This window comes from Parasteatoda tepidariorum, chromosome 3 (assembly GCF_043381705.1).
Source record: "Parasteatoda tepidariorum isolate YZ-2023 chromosome 3, CAS_Ptep_4.0, whole genome shotgun sequence".
NCBI lineage: Eukaryota > Metazoa > Arthropoda > Arachnida > Araneae > Theridiidae > Parasteatoda > Parasteatoda tepidariorum.
In genome coordinates, this window is record NC_092206.1 from 1,092,885 (window position 1) to 1,110,671 (window position 17,787).

General features: G+C 27.6%; 1 protein-coding gene across 2 annotated transcripts in view; it reads right to left on the reverse strand.

Annotated features, from left to right (window-relative positions):
• Nucleotides 1-17,787, reverse strand: part of LOC107442437 (lysosomal aspartic protease) — a 30,112-nt gene that overhangs the window by 1,289 nt on the left and 11,036 nt on the right. For both annotated transcript variants that reach the window (XM_016056005.2, XM_016056006.1), the window contains exons 4-8: nucleotides 15,316-15,449; nucleotides 10,031-10,215; nucleotides 7,639-7,761; nucleotides 4,579-4,726; nucleotides 1,202-1,300 (exon numbers count right to left, since the gene is read on the reverse strand). In XM_016056005.2, the coding sequence (XP_015911491.1) occupies nucleotides 1,202-1,300; nucleotides 4,579-4,726; nucleotides 7,639-7,761; nucleotides 10,031-10,215; nucleotides 15,316-15,449 (689 nt within the window). The remainder of the gene's footprint in view (nucleotides 1-1,201; nucleotides 1,301-4,578; nucleotides 4,727-7,638; nucleotides 7,762-10,030; nucleotides 10,216-15,315; nucleotides 15,450-17,787) is intronic.

Below are 17,787 nucleotides of genomic sequence, written 5' to 3' on the forward strand. Positions count from 1 at the left end.
TTCAGATAATTTTTCTGAAAAAATAACTAATTATTTTTATATTCAGATAATGATTTACCAAACTTAAATTTTAAGTTTATGGATATTTTAAAAGCGTTTTCAAAACAATTATCAAAATTTATAATTTTCTGCCTTTTTATAAAAAAAATTAAAAATTTTTTTTTTCAATTCAAATAACTTTTTTTTAATTTAAAAGATTTTCTTTCTGATTTTCAGAAAAATAAGAAATTTAGCTTATAATTAAATTTCATATATGATTAAAACAATATTAAAAATAAATCATAATATATTTTTCAATATAACCACATTAAAATTGTATCTCAGTAATGCATGATTCAAATTTATTGAGAATAAAAAAATAAATGTATCCTTATTAACTACTGAAAAACAGGCTAAAATAAAAAAGTTAAAATATTAATTTCACAGATCATTAAAAACAAATAAAACTTTTGAAATAGCAAAATAAATTGTTTTATTTAATTATTTTAATTATTGTTTTATTTAATTATTTTAATTATTGTTTTATTTAATTATTAAAATTTTAATGTGATAAGATAAAAAGGCTTTCTGAATGTATCCTTTTACAGTCTTTTTATGACATAATAGGATAATTTCCTTTAAATATTTAAAGGAAATGTGGTTTTGGAGATGGTGCATTAAAACTAGGAATTTTAAAAATTATTAAAACAAAAATTTTTCAGCAAAACAATTCAGTTTCAATTATTAATTTTTAATGATATATAAATATAAAAAAAACTACATTACATTAAATTTTCTCATTTTACTTCATTAAAAATCTTAAGCTATAAAAATTTTTAAAACAATTTAAAAGTGCTACAATTTATTATACATCAAGTACTGATGCTATTTTGCAAGTTGAAATTTATTAACACAGCAATATATCTATCTACAATAAGTTTTAAAACAATGAAAATCAAGAAAAACTTAACCTTATTTTAAAGTTCTCAGTACATTTTGAAATTGATGATTTTATAAAAACAAAATGCTAATTTGATTTAAATCAATGATTTTTTTAAAAAAAAATCTATTTATTTAAATCTATCTATTTAAATCTATCTATTTACTTAAATCAATGAATCCTAGCACGTTGAAAAAGTTCTTAAAATATGTTATAATACAATATTATATTTTTTGACAAATTAGAAGGATTAAAAGATTAACTTCAATTTGGGAAAAATACCTTGAGTACATAATCAGATCCTTGTAAATCAAAATTTCTTCCGCCAAAAGTAAGAGAGATTTTCGGCAACTTTGGAATTAGATCACAGTCAATCATGTACTAAAGAAAAAAATAAATATATGAAAGTCGTGCTTTAATTAATAAATAATCAACACAATAAAAGTATGATTCAAAATCAGTAACCATGGATAAGCATACATAATACTAGGCTCAAATATTAGCATGCCATGAACAAGGATATGTGCTAATCATGTGTGCTAGCTATAATGTTTTAAGAAGGATCAGCAAAAGTACTTATCTTCAAAAATTTAAGAGCATATTTAAATATTATGTTTGTGATTTCAGATGCAACAATAGCATACCAAACAATATTGGTAGCCCCCTGGCAGAATTTTTTTCGGGCTTTTTGGAGACAAACTTCCATAGCTTTAAGATACTTTTAATTATAACAATTATTAATTTAAAGCAGCAGAAATGTTGCGTTTACAGAAGAAAGTATAGAATAAAATTTTATAAAAAATTTTAATTGTATAAGTAATATTTTTTTAATTCTAATAGTAAAGGCACTTCCTCGCATTCTGTAGGCAAAAAAAGGCACTCATTATTTCCTCTTTCAAATTTTGTAAATCATTACAAATATTAAAATTCATTAACAAATTAAACGATAATAAATTGAAATGTGTACATAAATTAAAAAAAGTAAAATCCATATTGTCATTGTTAAAATAAAGATCAACGACAAAATCACAGGAATAAGACTCTTTAAAAAAGAAATATTCAAATAAGTGTGTGTAATACATAAAGTTCTTTAAAGAAAAAAATGAAGGAAAAAACATCATTCCCAGTGCAAGCTACCTTTTAAACTTTCACGATTTCCGAATTTCTCATTTTTTATTATTAATTTTAAATTCTAGCTGAAGCCAGTATAATAGACTTTTTTTAAAATCCCAAATAAAAATAGAGGAATCACGATTTTTTTTTCTCTCTGGTATGAAAAAAAAAAAAAAATTTTGAAAAAAATTTTGCAGAAAAAAAAAAAGTTTTTCAAAAATTCTGCAGAAGGAAAAACCAAAATTTCTCCTTTCAAAATGAAAAATCTTTCTGCGAAAACTATGTAACGTTCTGCAACAATGTCACCGTAATTCTGCCACGGAGTTGGTTGCAAAAACTGTGCGGCACAACAGCAGGAACTGTGGACTATCATAGTACATGCAGGTTAATTAATTTTATCAAATTGTTATTTAATTTTATCTAATTATAAGAATTAGGACGAGTGCACGCAATTTTTCCGTTATTACTGAAATGTAATACCACAAAAACAAATGGAAAGATATGTCTTTCTGCATTCTAATTCTTTATAAATCTATCAATTCTTATCTTGATCTCCGTCGTCCCTACACTCATAATCTAGAATAAATCAAGAGATAATCGAATTTTTTATTTAAATTTTTTTAAATCAGATCACTAAGTAATGAATTAAAAGTTTTCTGGAATGAAAAATCAGGATAACATAAGATTTTTTGCAGCACTTATAATAGTTTCTATTATATTTTAAATGCTGCAAAAAATGTTTTTTTTAAAATTAGTTTCTATTCTATTTAACGGTTGGTGTTTTGAAATGAGAAAATAATTCTTGTCAATTTCAGGAGAGAAATTACTTCACTTAAACGCATTATCGATTTACAATATGAAAAATACACTTGTAGAGGAGTTAAAAAATATCTCTGGATAAAATCATCAGTGCACAATAGAAACTCACAGAGCCGTTTAACAGGATGGGCCCAATGGGACACTGACCCAGACCCCCCCCCCCAAAAGTCTGAAATTTCATTACATTAAGTTTTTTTTCTCCATCATAACTAATTCGTTACCCTAACTGATTATTTGTTTTAAAAAAAGTGTTAGCGAGGGAGAAATATTGAGATGAAATATTAAAAGAAATAATTGGTTCAGCCGTACGTCTAATCAGTAAAGACATGTTGCAGATGATGGAATAATACGTTCTTGTAGAAAGGAACTTCTAAATATAACCCGAAACATGTTTTTCAAAGGGTCGGTTTGTTTTTATCATTTACTGCAACTGCCATACAATTCTGGGAAAGGGGATTTTTGTATGTCAGTTTCTTTTTATTTCTGAAAAATTAAAATTATTATTGGACAGAAAATTTGAATTATGTGTTTCAAATAATATTAGTTTTTCTCGAATGTATGTACCTTACTGGTTTTTTGTGAGGCATTTCTTTACAAACCTAATATAAACAAAAGTTTAAAAAACAAATGTTGTTAATTTATATTTTTTTTTTAAATAAAAACAAAAAAAAAATTATTATTGGTACAGTTAAAATAATTATTACAAATAAGTAACAATCTAAAACTTTTTCTATTTTAATGAATAAAAAAATATTAACAATAATTTTATACATATTACCTAAATTCATTTACAAAATTTAAAAAAATTCANTATATAAAATAAAAAAAACAATTTTATTTTATGATGACATTTTTTACTTAGAAAATATATCATAACTGTTGTTGAATTGTCAAAGGAAATTTTCCTTATTGTAAGTTTAAATTATAATAATGAAGGAATCATTAGACTGCAACACTAAAAAATTTTAAACAAATACTTCCATGTAAATACATGGTATAACAGGGGAATGAAATAGTAGTTAGTATAAGAAAATTATAAAGTAGTTTTTGTAAATAATAAAAATCCCAACCTATCCTTTATAAAAATTTAATCTTCAACTTTCATTCTAATTATGGTCATAAAAATCACTTTTTAAATTTTAATTGATTGTTTATCTAATATTTCTATGTTTTTAGTAGATTATTAAAAGAGATTTTTGATTGTAAATTAAAGGAATATCAGAAGTTTAAAAATAAGAGAAAGAAATTTGGAGGAATTATCTATAAACTTTAAAGCAACTTAGTTCAGCAATAATGATCTCATTTAGTATTATTTCTTTTATTTTAGTTCAGAAATTTTTTTAAATGTTATTTTAAGGAGTTAGGGGATTTCTTAAATTCTTTTCTTAACACTCTCATGAAATTTTCAAAATCATCTACCTTCTCTCCTTTTTAACTGAAAAACATAACTTGAAATTCAGTAGTATAATTAGCTTTTAAATTTTGATTTCAAATGTGAAAGAAGTGTTTCAACAAAGTACTTGAACATCGCTTGAAAAATTAAAAGTTTCAAGGCATTCTCCCCTTATGTTTTTTTTCTTATTGATTTAAGAAAGATTGAATCATTTGTCAATCACGAGTATTGAATATAATGTCTGGCAGAAAATTGTTTTTAATGATGTGACAAAAAGTATGATCATCTTAAACTAATCATTTAGTGAACATGAAAATAGAAAAATGTAAAGTACCTCTCCTTGAACTAAAGGGGTGGCACCTAATTCTTTATTTAATTTCTCAACTTCTGCAACAGGTCCCGCAATGAGTGAGGTGCCTGTATCTGCAATAGCTTCACATCCACCAGCACAATAAACACCCGTTTTTCCATTGATCGACAAACTATGAGTAAAAAAATATTATTATGTCTACCTCCTCATATTAAAAACAAAAAATTTCCATCACATGATTCAAAATTTATAAAATAAAAAAGCTTTTCAGAAGTTCAGGCATGAAAGTGGACAAATATCGAAAAAGCTGAACTTTTACAGAAATAGGGAGGTGGGGGTAGGGAGTGTAAATACTGTGATATCAATTAGATATATAAAAACATAACTTCTAACTCTGCAGTGAGATTTTTATTTTATATAAAAAGTGGCAGAAGCATTTAGACAGTGAAATTTAAATTTTTCTTAAATATTATTTTAAACTTCTTTGATCACTACTATATTAAAGAAAATGAAGCAATATGTAAGGTTTAAACATCATTTTAAATTAATTGCCAGTCAATCATTTTAAATTAAAACAGTCACTAATTTTCACATCAATATCTTCTGGTAGATAGTTACCATCAGTTGCAGTCACTTTAACTGTTTTATTTAACCAATCAAACTTGAAATTATTCTTTTCAACATGGTACATACATCGATAGTATGCACTTTGTGTTTGCCTATCGAATAGACTTTGATTGTTAAAATACATTCGTCTTACAATGTACCTCATGAAAAAGGACATGAGTAAGCGAGAAACAACTGAGGGCACGGACAAATGCAGAAAAGGCCAAAAATAAGAACTAGCAGTTACATTTAGAGAACTACGTTTTTAGAGCATCGTCGGAAGTTTCAAAAACTGAAAGTCTTTCATTCCTGAAAGTTGTGTTACATTGAGTAATTTTTGTATCGCAACAATTCAAATCTAATTAGAAGGTCTCACAATTCAAAATTTTTTGGGTTACTTGCAGTTTTTAATACATTTCTTTCTTTTTCTTTCTGTGGCAGGTCTTGTATTGAGTAAAAAATTTTTTTTGAAAAATCAGGACATTTTCAGTAAAAATCAGTCAATTGTTTGGAACAAAATGCATATAAACGACAACTTTAAAAAAAACAAAAAAAAAAAAAACACATAAATTGCTCCACTTCAGAATAATAAAGGTAAATTTTATCTCAAATATTTTATTGCATATTTGATCAAATTTTATAAAATTGCATGCTACCTACATATTAAAAGCTGAGAAAAATGTAACAATGTAAAAAAAAAACAAATTTTTTTACAATGTCATGTAAAAAAAAATACATAAGTTGCTCCACTTAAGAATAACAAAGGCAAATTTTACCTCAAATATTTTATTGCATATTTGATAAAACTTTATAAAATTGCATGCTAAAAAAGCTGATTAAAAGGTGATATTAAAAGCTGAAGAAAAAAAATGGAACAAGATTTAGCTCTTGCAGTTATTGTTCCCAGATTACAATGGTGCTTTGAAATTATAAATTTAAAATATAAAATTGCATTTTTAAAAATTTCAATGATGCTTCGAAAAAAAAAAGAGTGCAAAAAAAGAGAAACTTGGTATCTTTTATAATAGAACTGTATAATAAAACCCTTGAAATGTATCATATTGGCAAATTTTTTCTTACAGGTTATAGGTAATTTTATAGGTTATAGTGTGTAGAAGAACAGTGTTATAATGAGGAAATTCAAGCTTAATATATTGCATGGCCCTATATCTCTTCTTAATATTGACCCATAATATTCTAAGTGGGCACATTACAGGCCCTGTTGCAGAGTTTTTTCTGGTTTTCTGCGACAAACTTCCCTAACACTAATATTTTGCTTTAAGATACCTTTAATTATAAAAATTACTAATATAAAGTAACAGAAACGTTGTGTTTAAAGAAGAAAGCATAAAAATGTATAAAAAATTTTAATTTTAAAAGTAATATTTTCTTAATTCTAATATTATAGACGATATTCCAGCATTTTGTAGGCGGAAAAAGGCACTCATTATTTCCTCCTTCGAATTTTGTAAATCATCACACAAATTAAAATTCGTAAACATAAATTAAAAGTTTTAAAATCTGTGCAGTAAACTCTCGAAATAAAGATCGACGACGAAATCACGCGAACAGGACTCTTTAAAAAAGAGTTATCTTAAATCTATTTTCTACATATAGATATCTATTGTCAAAAAATAATTTTTTTAAAAATTATGCAGAAAAGAAAACCAAAACTTTTTCCTTCCCCAAATGAAAACTCTCTGTAATGATGACAATTTCGCTGCAATTATGCGACAGAGTACTAATGTACCTTACCAGAGGGTATCTATGTATTACATTTTAGATTTTCAAATCCATGACTAATTCCAAGAATTTTTCATGACTTACCAGAGCTACTATTTTCTCCACAAAAACACAATAAATTTAAAAAAGCATCCTCATATTTATTGATTTTAAATTTAAAAAAAAAAACAGAGTAAAGAAAGAGTTGAAGCAATAAAATAGCTGGAAAAAATACAAAAGCAAATAATTTTTTCTTCTTTTTTTCTGCAGAATTGCAGTGTAAAGATGCTTTTTGTGTTCATCGGAAAGGAAAGAAATCCTCCTGATTTTTCTGTTCTCATTTCGGAATAAAAAAATTCGGCAATGACTGGCTTGCTTCAGCTTGAATTTTAAATTGATAAAATAAAAAAAATAAATAACAAAAATACTGAAATCACAAAAGTTCAAAAGATAAAAAATGTTTTTTCTTTCATTCTTTGAAAGAACACCATAATATTTAAAGAACATAAAAACATTTTATATTTTAATAAAATATGACTGTGAGTGGGGATTTTGTCACAAATTCCATTTCAAAAACTAGATTTTTCAACAACCTAAATTCGTGACTTTTCATGATTTTTTTTTAAAAAATAGTTGAAATCATGACATTTCATGACTAATTTTGAACAATACCGAAATCCATGACTTTCCAGGTGAGCAGATACCCTGCATAGGCCAATAAGGGGGGGGGCACAATAAGTAAATGAGAGGACTTACCCATCCATGGGGAACTGCCAGTATCCACATCTATCAACAGGTACATAAGTAAAATTGCCTTTGTAATGATCAGGATCACTACCACCAAAAATTATTTCACCACCAACTTCAGCCTTTGGATCTCTTAAAAAGCATGAAAAGGAAACAAAGTTTAGTTTCCCTCAATGACTATCAGAAATAAATAAAACGATGTTTTATATAGTCTGTGATATTTTAATATAGTTCATACAGGGTGTGTAGCCAAATATTTCAACAAAAAATAAGCACTTTTTAAACACTCAAAAAATATTTTAAAGCACAACATACATTAACAAATTGCAATATAATTTTCAAAGACTTTACACGCTCATGATAAAATAACTAGTTTCTGACAAAGAACTATGTTCTTGATTATATTAGCCATTAAAAAATTATCAAAAGATTTTTTAGGTTCGATGTCAGAGGGTGGAAAATGAAGCCTAAAATTGAGAATATCTTGCAAAATGCAGCAGAGTTGCACATGAGAGTGCTAGAATCTCACAGATCGATGCTCAGTAGACGCACGTGCGGACTCGGAAGTATTTAATCGAACACGTGAAATTATTGGCGTTTTCTAACGCTATGGACCAACAGTACGCCGAAATGGATTGTGGTTGAATGAATTGTAAAAACGTTGAAGAGAACAATGTGAAAATAACGCTTTTGAACAATACGTCACGAAAATCGACATAGTAAAGAAAGAAAAAAAAATCAAAAAAGAAAAAATTAAGCACTTTTTAAAAACACACAATGAAAAAACTGCCACATTTTAAATTTTCAAATTCATGACTTTCCATAACTAATTCTAAGAATTTTTCATGATTTAACGAAGTTACTATTTTCTCCGACAAAATCACAACAATAAATTTAAAAAAGCATTATAATAGCATTGATTGAAATGATAGGTATAACCAAAACTATTATCCTCTGCCTCTTCATATTTATAGATTTTAAATTTAAAAAAACAGAGTAATGAAAGAGTTGCAACAATAAACTAGCCGAAAAAAATACAAAAGCAAATAATTTTTTCGCAGAATTATATTCTACAGATACTTTTCTTGTTTATCGGAAAGGAAAGAAATACAGATTTTTCTCTTCCCATTTTGGAATTAAAAAAAATTCGCCAATGACTGGCTTGCTTCAGCGATAATTTTAAATTGATAAAATAAAAAATAATAAAAATAACAAAAATTCTGAATTCTGAAATTTAAAAGATAATTCACTTTAGAAATGTTTTTTCTTTCATTTTTTGAAAGAACACTGTAATTTTTAAACATGATAAAAACATTTTATATTTTAATCAAATATGACTGTGAATGGTGATTTTGTTAGAAATTCAGATATTCGAAACACCATGAAATTGGAGGGGAAGGAGTAAAATCCATTTTAAAAATTAGACTTTTCGGCAGCCTAAATTCATGACTTTCCCTGATTTAAAAAAAAAAATAATTAAAATGACATTTTATGACAATTTTTGTTCAATGCCGAAATTCATGAGTTTCCAGGTGCGGGGATACCATGATATAGTCTGTGATATTTGAATATAGTTTATAGAAATTCAAAAAACAGTATTAAATTATCAAAAATAAATATTTTAGCCAATCACTTATGATAATTTGAGTTTACTTTTTTAAAATGAAAAAGAAATATAATATTATTAAGCTATAGTTTGTCTAAAGTAAGAACTCCCCAAACCCTACGTCTGGATCCATGGTAACTTAGATATAACTATTTTAAGTAGGGGTGTGAGCTCATTGTTTAGAACAGTCTTGGGTCAGTGAGGGAAATCTTTTTCTTCGGTCCTAGAGCAGTGTTTCCCAAAGTGTGGTATGCATACCTCCACAGGTACGGGAACAGTTTAGCGGGGGTTAGCACTCTTATGCGAAATATCTTGCAACAAACAAAAATTTCAAAACAATTTATTTAAATACAAAGCTAGACATGAAAATTTAAGATTACGTATTTTTCCATTGGCTATTTTTTGCAGAGTTAACAGTTAATAATGAGTGGCGTCAACAGTCAGTTGCGATTTTTAACTTTTGTGCAATTTTTTTTATTAGTGGTACACAGCATTACGAAAAATTTAGAAAGGGTACACAAAAGTCATAAGTAAGGGAAACACTGCCCTAGAGTGAAGAGAAGCTACCCTAACTGAAATGCACTATTCTTCTTTCCATAGCAGCAGATGGCCTCAGACATTGTGGTGGTGGGGGGGGGGGTTCTTACCATTGACAAACCATAGCCATCAAAATGTCAGTTTTCAAACATACTATAAATAATAAATTAAATAATTTATATTATCCTATATCACAGCATTGGACAAAAAAAATTTTTTTTTTCATAAAAATATTATCAATTCTAATGTATTACATACCTGTTTAAATAAAAAGAGAATATTGGACTATCTACAAGCTTTTGTTTAACCATGTTGTCAAAAACCGGAACCACTCCATCAACGGCAATAGAACTGAAACCTAAACCAAGAATTCCATCAAACTTGGCTGCAACAAATGCTAAACCAGGTTCTGTAATGGCTTCCCCAAAAGTTTGATCTTGAATCTAAAAATAGAAATATATTCACAAATTACTCAAGATTATATCATTTTCATAAATTACACAACACATGCCAAAAACATTCATACACGTCTAACATTCACAATGAGTAATAACACTATAGTGTATCTATCACTACAAAAATCCAATTCACTAGTATATAAGACATGTCAACTGGATTCTACGTAGGGGTACTTTTTCATAGAAGATGGATGAAAACTAGGATCCCCACAAACACTATTATTCACGGTCAACTGAAATGGCCGAAAATGCCGGGGCACAGATGTCCGAAAAAGTTTAAGTATCTTAATAAATCTTTTTGTGGTTGATTGGAAAAGTTTTCAATAACCATCATTTGAAGTCGGACCAATATTCGGCCACACTATTGATATTTTTGCCAAATAACTAGCTAAATATTCGACTGAATATTGGACAAAGTATTATTTAAAAAAGTACTTTTCAACAAAGTTTTATTTTTGGGGGGGGGATTTAAATAGTTTTAATAAAGTATAATCTAAAATCTTATTTTTTACTATACATTATTAGAAATAGTTGTTACACATATTAGTTAAGTTCTTAATGTTGTTAATTTATGATCTAAAAGACAAAAGCGTAATTTGAAGAATTGAAACTAGGTCACTTTATACTAAACCATGAGTTTTGTAATGGATATTTTCTTTAAAAAAAACTATAATCAGGCAAGTCAATTTCTTTGTTTTTTCCACACATAATGTTTTGAAAATTGAGAACCTCTTTTTATTTCATTTTTCAAATAAGCACCTTTTAAGCACTTTTCAAGCACTCAAAAAATATTTTTAAGCACTTTAAAAAATATCATAATTAGGCAGGGTTGGAAAGTTTTTGACAATTAACGGTTTTATCTTGCTTTAACCGTCATGTAAAAAAAAAACTTTTGGCTTTGTTTTTGACAATTGTCAAAAATCATGAAATTTTGAATCAAGTAAAACGAATGGCGTTTTCATACGTTACGGACAGACAATACGCCGAAATAGATTGGGGTTGAATAAATTGTGAGAACATTGAATAGAACAATGTGAACTGTGTCTTTTTGCATAATTCGAAGCTAAAATCAACATCATCTCATCTTGAAAAAGGAAAAATTAGGCACTTTTTAAAATCACCCAATGAAAAAAGCACCTTTAAGGGCTTTTAAGAAACAAAAATAAGTACTTTTAAGCACTTTTTAAAAACGCTACACACACTGCAATCGCATTTACCATTGAGACAATATATCTCAATCTTATTCTTATTTGATGAAATTTTGTTATTCTTCGTTTCAGACTAATAAAAGTTGAATTCTTAAAAAAAAACTTAAAAAAAAAACTTTAAAGATTTCTTTATTTTAAAAATAAATAAATTCAAATAATAATTAAAGAGTCTAATTGCAAGAGAGTATTAACTGCATAAAATAGTCAGAATAAGGTTTATTATCACTTAAGTTTCCTTGAATTATTTTGATGATCGAATTATTAAAAAAGCAATTCCCAGTGGAGAAATGCGCTATGCAGCAGAAATTCCATAAGAAAATTGAAACCAATAGAATTTATAAAGAAGTAAACAATGAAAAATATGACAACAGAAGTCACAAATGCAAAACCTTTTGCACAACAAATGTTGCTCCTTCTGTAGCCCAAAAGTTCTGCCACAAGTCCAGGTTAGAGAGAAATATAATACAAATTACAAAAATCAAATACAAAAGTATAATACTTAAACAAATAAAAAAGAAATCAATGTTCAAATACTTACTTAAAATTAATAAATCTCAAAACCAAAGAACACAACACACTACAAATCCTCAACTAAATAGAAATTAACGAAAAAACAACTCCCCTAATTTAATGCGTAGAAGGAAGAAGAAAGAACAGAAAAAGAGCAAGAATACTGTTGCCATCATTAGTAGAAAGAAAAAATATCAGAAAAACCTATGAAATCCTAGCATTCTCAACATTTTTATCATGAAAGTTAATAACACAAAGAAAGCTCCTTATCATTAAAATCCTAAAAAGAATTTCAGCTTTATCAACACCAAGTTTTGACTTAACCAAATCCATTACAAAATTTAATAAGTTCAGTATCAAATTTTCGTTTTATTCTCAAATTTAAAAAAGAAATTTTTTAGAACTTAAAAAAGAATTTTAAAAGCAAAAATATACTTCCTAATAATAAAAATATTATTCAGGTTAACACAAAGATTACAAATTTTTGAAATTCATCAAAATCAATAAATTTATTAGCACCACTCTATCTCTTTTAAATCTATACTTAGAATTAAAAGATTTAGGAAAATTAAAAACTTTACTTTAAATTTATCATAAATACAAAATTTATCAATATTCATAGTACCTACATTTAATTTACTATTTAAATAGGAAAAGGGAGTTTCAAGACTGTTAATATAGAATAGAACAATGTGAAAACCACAATTTTGCATAATCAGGGGTGATTGTGAGCCCAAGTCAAAATTCTGGAAAATTTCGTGAGTTAAAAAGAAAAAAAAAGAAGAAAAAAAAACAGTTTAAATTGAAAAATTAGAAAAAAATTTAAACAAGGCTTTTTCCTTTTTCTCAATATTTCTTAGTTTACTTAAAATATATTAAAAATTTTACACATACCAATACCATTTACACATACCTAGGATGACCTGGAGAAGTAATTAAAATTTACAAATATGTCTTTCTTTTTTGAGTTTATGATTATAACAACTATTTACTGATAAAAAATGAATATTAATCGTGAATATAAGCTTACAAAGTATCTCTCCCGCTCTCCCTTACAAACAAATAAAATAAACTGTGTTTTTAAGATCCACCTCTGAAAATTTGATTTCCAGAAACTTCTGTGATCAATGATTTTTTTAAACGTCTGGACCATCGATCTCCGGAAATTTCCGGATCACTATTAGCGAAAATTCCGGAAATCCAGATTTTTTCCAGAGCACAATCAGCCCTGCATAATACGTACTGAAAATCGACATGGAAATAAAAATAAATCTCATTTTCAAAAAGGGAAAATTAAGCACTTATTAAAAACACCCCATAAAAAAAGCCTCTTAAGAAACGTAATTGGAAAATAAGCACCTTTTAGCACTTTTTAAAATCGCTATGCACCATGTTCAATACTGTCTTTGAACTACAAAGCATCAGAAAGAGGTGATTGTTTACAAACCACTTCTTGAAAATTGGCAAACTACTGTTCCTGTTCTCGGGTTATTAGAAAAATATACATGCAGACGCTTTACGAAAAATATACGTTTTTATATGTCTCATTTGATTTAGTAGTTTTCTAGAAACGAATTAATCAGGCTCAGAACACTTTAAATTATTTTATGAATCCCCATATACTGATGATCACACTTAAAACATCATTGTAAGTAACTGTGTTTTATAAAGACTGAGTTCATATTTTACAACATAAAGAAACAAATGAACGTGTGAACCAATTTTACATAAAACAGAATATTAATTTTAAAAAAAAAAACATAAAATAAATTGATAATAACAAGTTGAAGATCTTTCTCCTTTTTAACAAGTTATTTCTGCAACCAACAATCAGGATCAGTAAACACCTTTTTTTTTCCTTTAAAAAAAATCATTTTCAATTTTTATTCACTACAGTTTCTTTTTTTTAAATTTATTAGTCTATTTTGGTCATAAATAATTAACATGCATTCCCCTTGCTGTGACATCAATCACAAGAATGGATAGTCTAAATAATTGTAACTCTGACTGGTTGCTAGACAACCAAACCACTTTTTGTCTGTGCATGCCAGTGGAAATAAAAGAAAATGGTTTTAATACGATTGCTGTAAAAGCTAACACCCCCTCTGATTATTTCTGTGAATAAAACCTTGAAAATCAATAAAATCAGGATTTAAAATACTTATGACTCGCGTAATTATTTTATTTTATAACTGTCTTTAAACAGTCGGTCTAAATTTGAGTTTACAACTACGAATGTTTCATAGCATTGTCATTTTGAACCCAATCCAGAAGACAAGGGAATTCCTGGATCAAGTTGGGGTAGAAATTTGTCTTCACTGAGGACTTTTTGATGAAACTAACCCGCATTTGCGCTACATGGAGAGGGAAACCTCGAGAACCTCCCAAGGTCAGCCCGACGGCAAGGTGCCTCTAACCCATAATCCACATACCACTGAGTATATTTCACACCAGTACTGTGGTCAGGTGCAGAATTCTTATCGACCAGCCTCGCTGGGAACTGAACGCGGTTCAACTCATGGGAAGGTGAGCACCCTATCCCCTGGGACAGCATGGCTCGCTTCACATAAATAAAAAAAAAATCAGGTGATTTACAGGGTATCAAAAAAAATTTGCTTGATTACCGGAGGAAAAGATTATATACAGGGAATCTGCTACATTTTAGATTTTCCAAATTCATGACTAATTCAAAGAATTTTTTCATGAATTACAAAATTACTATTTTCTCCTGACAAAAACTGAACAATACATTTAAAAAATCATTATAATAACATTAATTGAAATGATGGGTATAACCAAAACTGTTATACTCTGCATCTTCATATTTATAGATTTTAAAAAACAGAGGAAAGAAAGAGTTGAAGCAATAAAATAAGTGGAAAAAAAATAGAAAAGCAAAACTTTTTTTCCTCTGCAGAATTATATTCTACAGATACTTTTCTTGTTCATCGAAAAGAAAAGAAATACTCCTGATTTTTTCTGTCCTCATTTCGGAATAAAGAAAATTTGCCAATGACTGGCTTGCTTCAGTTAAAATTTTAAATTTATAAAATAAAAAAAATAAATAACAAAAATTCTGAAATCACAAAAGTTTAGAATTGTGGGGGGAGGGATAAATTCCTTTTAAAAATTAGATTTTTTGGTGACCTAAATCCATGATTTTTTCTTAAAAAAAATATAAAAAAATAGTTAAAATCATGATAAATTTTGTTCAGTACCAAAATTCATGACTTTCCAGGTTTGCAGATACCCTGGATTTAAATTAATGATTTTTTTTTAAAAAAAATCATGAAATTAAATAGATAAGCAAAGATATTAATCACAGCAGCTCTAACACAAAGGTATGAAAAAAAAATTAAATTATTACTTTAGAGCCACCAACTGTCACAATATCTGTGCTCAAGAATCCAGTCATGCTTCCACTGCCATATCGAATCTCCAATTCAGTCCCATTTTCTTTATATGTACTGGATTGCGAGCTGTCGTATTTATTATGAAGCACTGCAAACACAATTGAGCATTATGAATTTATAAATAAACATTTACTTATATATAGTTTATCTATGGTAAGAACTCCCCCTGCCATAAAGTCTGAGGCAGTCTGGTGTTATGGAAATATGAATGGCTCATTTTAGGTAGGGACGCTTCACTCTAATACTAACACGATAGATCGAAGAAAAAGATTCCCTTTCTCTCTCCGTCCAGACCGTGCCAAAACCTGTCCTAAACAACGCCCTACTTGAAATAGTTATACCTCGCTGCCATAGTCATCACCACAGGTCCAAACGAATGGCATAGGGAGTTCTTACTTTAGACAAACTATACACTCACACTATTTCTTACAGTACTGTCCTTATTTTATCAAACAAGTATGCAAAATAAAAAATATAATGATCAGGTATTCGTGTACTACAAAGAATTAAGAAGAAAAAAATATTTTTTGTGGTTTATTTCAAAACAAAAGGTTAAATAATAATTTACGTTCATTTTATGAATAGTCAAAGAATACAAGTTTGATTTAAAAAAAAAAATTGTGGTGACCAATGTCATTTAAACCAATCGGACTTAAATCGTGGTTTAAATCCCAAAATCCCACACACTCACATTTATGATTATTATTGATATATATACGCATATATAGACGGTAAAACCTCGCTACAGCAATATTTTGGGGACACAATAAATATAGTGTTGTAGAGCGATATATTATTATATGGAGGGTCTGCATACTTTGGGGACACAATAAAAAAAAATTTTTAAAAATTTAATGTTATATGTGCATTAACTATAAATGCATTTTATATATTATGCGTGTTAATTATGATTAAATAGTAAAAACAATTTAAATACATTAATAAAATAAGATTGTAAACATACTTGAAAACCGTTTTTATTAAAAAATAATCTGATATGTTTGTTTATTCATTTTTTTGACTGTCAAGTCAACCCACAAAGTATGCATTGAGTCCAAAGAACTCATTTGTGAATCCACAAAATTTTCTCTTTCAGTTGTGATGATTGTGGTCAACTCATGATCAGGTTTTAACATGAAGGAAATCAGATAGGAATGATAAGAGATAAGGGAGGCAATTTTGAGAAAGGAAGCTCTTGGGCGGTGTGTCTCCTCTTTCTTGTCAGAAAAAATGGTAAAAGATGATAAAATAAGATTTTTTAGATTATTTGAAAACCAATAATAAATGGAGAGAATAAGGTCGAAATTTGAAGGAAGAAAAACAATCGTTTTACAGGGGTTTTATTGCTTCAGTGAATATCGTAATAGTGAGAGGTGGAAAACATTAATTCATATGCAAGTTCATCGACACCACGAAACATCACTGTAATAGAGGGAGCTAATGTTGTATCAGATATTGTAGTAACGAGAGTTCACTGTATAAGGAAAGGTTCAAAATTTCTGAAGGAAGTTGAAATTAGCTCAATTAAGATTTAAAACTAAAAAGTTCAACGCTAAGAAGAGTGAAATTCGTAAAAAATCTCAAGAATAAAATGAGGGGATGTCTAAAGTTAATTTAAAAAATTTAAATGTGTGTCTGTAGGAAAATGAGCCAACAAAATTTAGCAAAATATAGAAAATATAAATTAGTATACTAGAGTTGATTTATTTTTTAAAAAAAGTTATAACAACATTTCACTTTATGAAAGAAGAATACCTTTCATCATTAAGTATTAAAAATTAGTTTGCTCTTTAAAAAACTATGTAAAAGAAATGAAATAAACTCTTCATTATCTGAGCATTTCTCCCCTTTTAGGTTTTGTTCTCACTTATTCAATCTTTAAAAAAATTATGAATACTTTCAGAAAACAAAATATTTATAATAATATATCAAATTATATAAGAGACTATAATTTTAAATGTGCTGCCTCAGTAACACACATTCAGAAAAATGATTCAGCTGTGCGCATTTTATTATTATTTAATGAATTTCATCTTGTTCCATCTAAACAGGGGTGACTGTGAGCGCAACTCAAAAATCCTGAAAATTTCTTGAATAAAATCATTAATGACACATTTCAAAAAATTTATATCTTCGTAAATTGAAATCATTGTTATTTTCAAAACATGAAATTCAAAATAAATTATAGGCAGCATAATTTAAATAAATTATTACGTATAAGTATGCTTTTATCACTAATTGCACTTAATATGATTGAATACATAATTACTAAAGCCCGGATTTTGATGACATTTTCATTTTTTTTGCATTTTTGGAAATTTTTTGTCTATTAGAGCATTTTTTAAGATTTATAGGGCATTTTTTTAAAATTTTGGGGGTATTTTGTATTTTAAAGCATTTTTAAAGTTTTTGTTAATTTTTTCCAA